Genomic DNA, 1763 nt, shown 5'->3' with positions numbered 1-1763 from the left:
AAAGTATAACTGTGAGTGCATCCCAACTGAATGATGGCAACATCTCAAGATGACATTTGACTCGTTGAAAACTGATGGCAGAAGATCTGACGAGCTGTGGGAGGACATCAGAGCACCCTGCATGAAGAAAGGAAAAGGAGATTTTAGAAGACCGAAAGAAAGAAAAGATCAACATGGATGTCAGAAGAGACTCTGACACTTGCTGTGGCAGTGACATCATCTCCTGTCAACTTTCCAAGGGGTGGAGTCTAGCTTGTCAATCAGGTCGCAGCTTGATGACCTCATTTGGAGGTGCTATGAAGATAAAAAGCTCACTGGAGGTGGGACACACACTCTCTTCCTGCCAGACATTCCAGTTGACAAGCTCCATGGAGCTATGCTGATGGCAGCCAGAGACTTGGACCTGGAGGAGCCAGCGCTGAGATGCTTCCACTGCCACTGGATCCACAAGACTTTTAACCTTCTGGCCAGGGATCTTCAGGCATTCAACGTTGTTGCATGTGTTGCATGAGTCTGAAGAGGAATTTACAGACTACTGTGAGCTAATATTGGACTTATGGACTTGATATGGACTAGGCTGGGATGTTTTCTCAATATACAATTGCTCTTTGATATAAAGCTCTTTCTCACCCACATATGAGTATCCTCAGATTTTTTTTCACTAGTCCAGTGGTTCTCAACCTTCCTAATGCTGTGACCCTTTCATACAGTTCCTCATGTTGTGGTGAACCCCCCACCATAAAATTATTTTTGTTGCTATTTCATAGCTGTAATTTTGCTACTGATAAGATTCTGGCGACCTCTGTGAAAGGATCATTTGACACCCAAAGGGGTGGCGAACTTCAGGTTGCGAACCGCTGGTCTAGTCAACCCAGACTAACACACTTGCTCTTGAAGGTACAGTAGCTAAAACAAATGGAAGAATTGAGGTCACAGAGCTAAGCAGAAAATGTCCAAGCACAGCTCAAGAAGATAAAGTAATATGTTGTAACAAAATGTGCAGTGGCATTAAGTACAGTCCCAGCAGCCCGAAGGAGCGGGTCTGCCCTGTCTGACAGTCACTCAGGGTGGGAACAGACTGGATGACAGTGGGTTTGGATTTGGTTGTTGGTGTGTTCACATGTCTGATCGGGAGGACTGGGGCTCACCCAAAATGTCATTTGTTTGCAGGGAAACCTAGTCCCTGGTCAGGAGTCGTGAAGGGCGTCGCCTGGGGAGTTGGCATCGCGACCCTGCTCGCTCTCTGCCTGTGCCTCGTCTTCTTCGTGTGAGTGGTGTAACAGTACTGACTTCCTATGGGTTTCATAGCGCCGGGTGGGGGGAGGGCCAGCCCCCACAACTAACCACGGGTCCAGTAAGCACAATTGTATGGTTAAGATACATATAAAGATGATAATAAAGTCATAACGAAATAGGAGCGAGAGTCAAATAAAGAAGTCAGACACAATTCATGGTACCATGCTCACCTCCTGGATGGCCATGATCTTACCAGCCAGGTCCGCACACAGCGTGGGCCAAGGGCAGGAGAGCGAGGGGAGGTGGGGAGCGCAGGAGAGAGCCTTTCTTTATCCCTAACCAAGGCTTATATCTACTAAGGTAGAGTGATTACAGGTAACCACACACGTCACAGGAAGGGGAGGAGCTAGGGGTGTGCAGGCAGTAGGAAGGGGAGGGACTAAGGGGATACATGTGACAAGAAGGGCGGACCCTAGATTCATGATAGGTGCCTAACCTTGGTCACCCTTGAGTGGGCTTGACCTCCC

General features: G+C 48.2%; 1 protein-coding gene across 1 annotated transcript in view; it reads left to right on the top strand.

Annotated features, from left to right (window-relative positions):
- The window catches only part of LOC101643104 (myeloid cell surface antigen CD33-like), a 26944-nt gene that overhangs the window by 20187 nt on the left and 4994 nt on the right, over positions 1-1763 (top strand). The window contains exon 4 of the mRNA XM_030886309.1: positions 1171-1267. Within this exon, the coding sequence (XP_030742169.1) occupies positions 1171-1267 (97 nt within the window). The remainder of the gene's footprint in view (positions 1-1170; positions 1268-1763) is intronic.

The sequence above is a fragment of the Echinops telfairi genome, unplaced genomic scaffold (genome assembly GCF_000313985.2).
Source record: "Echinops telfairi isolate 266 unplaced genomic scaffold, ASM31398v2 ScPeMD7_655;HRSCAF=1070, whole genome shotgun sequence".
NCBI lineage: Eukaryota > Metazoa > Chordata > Mammalia > Afrosoricida > Tenrecidae > Echinops > Echinops telfairi.
This window is presented reverse-complemented; position numbering and strand designations above follow the sequence as displayed.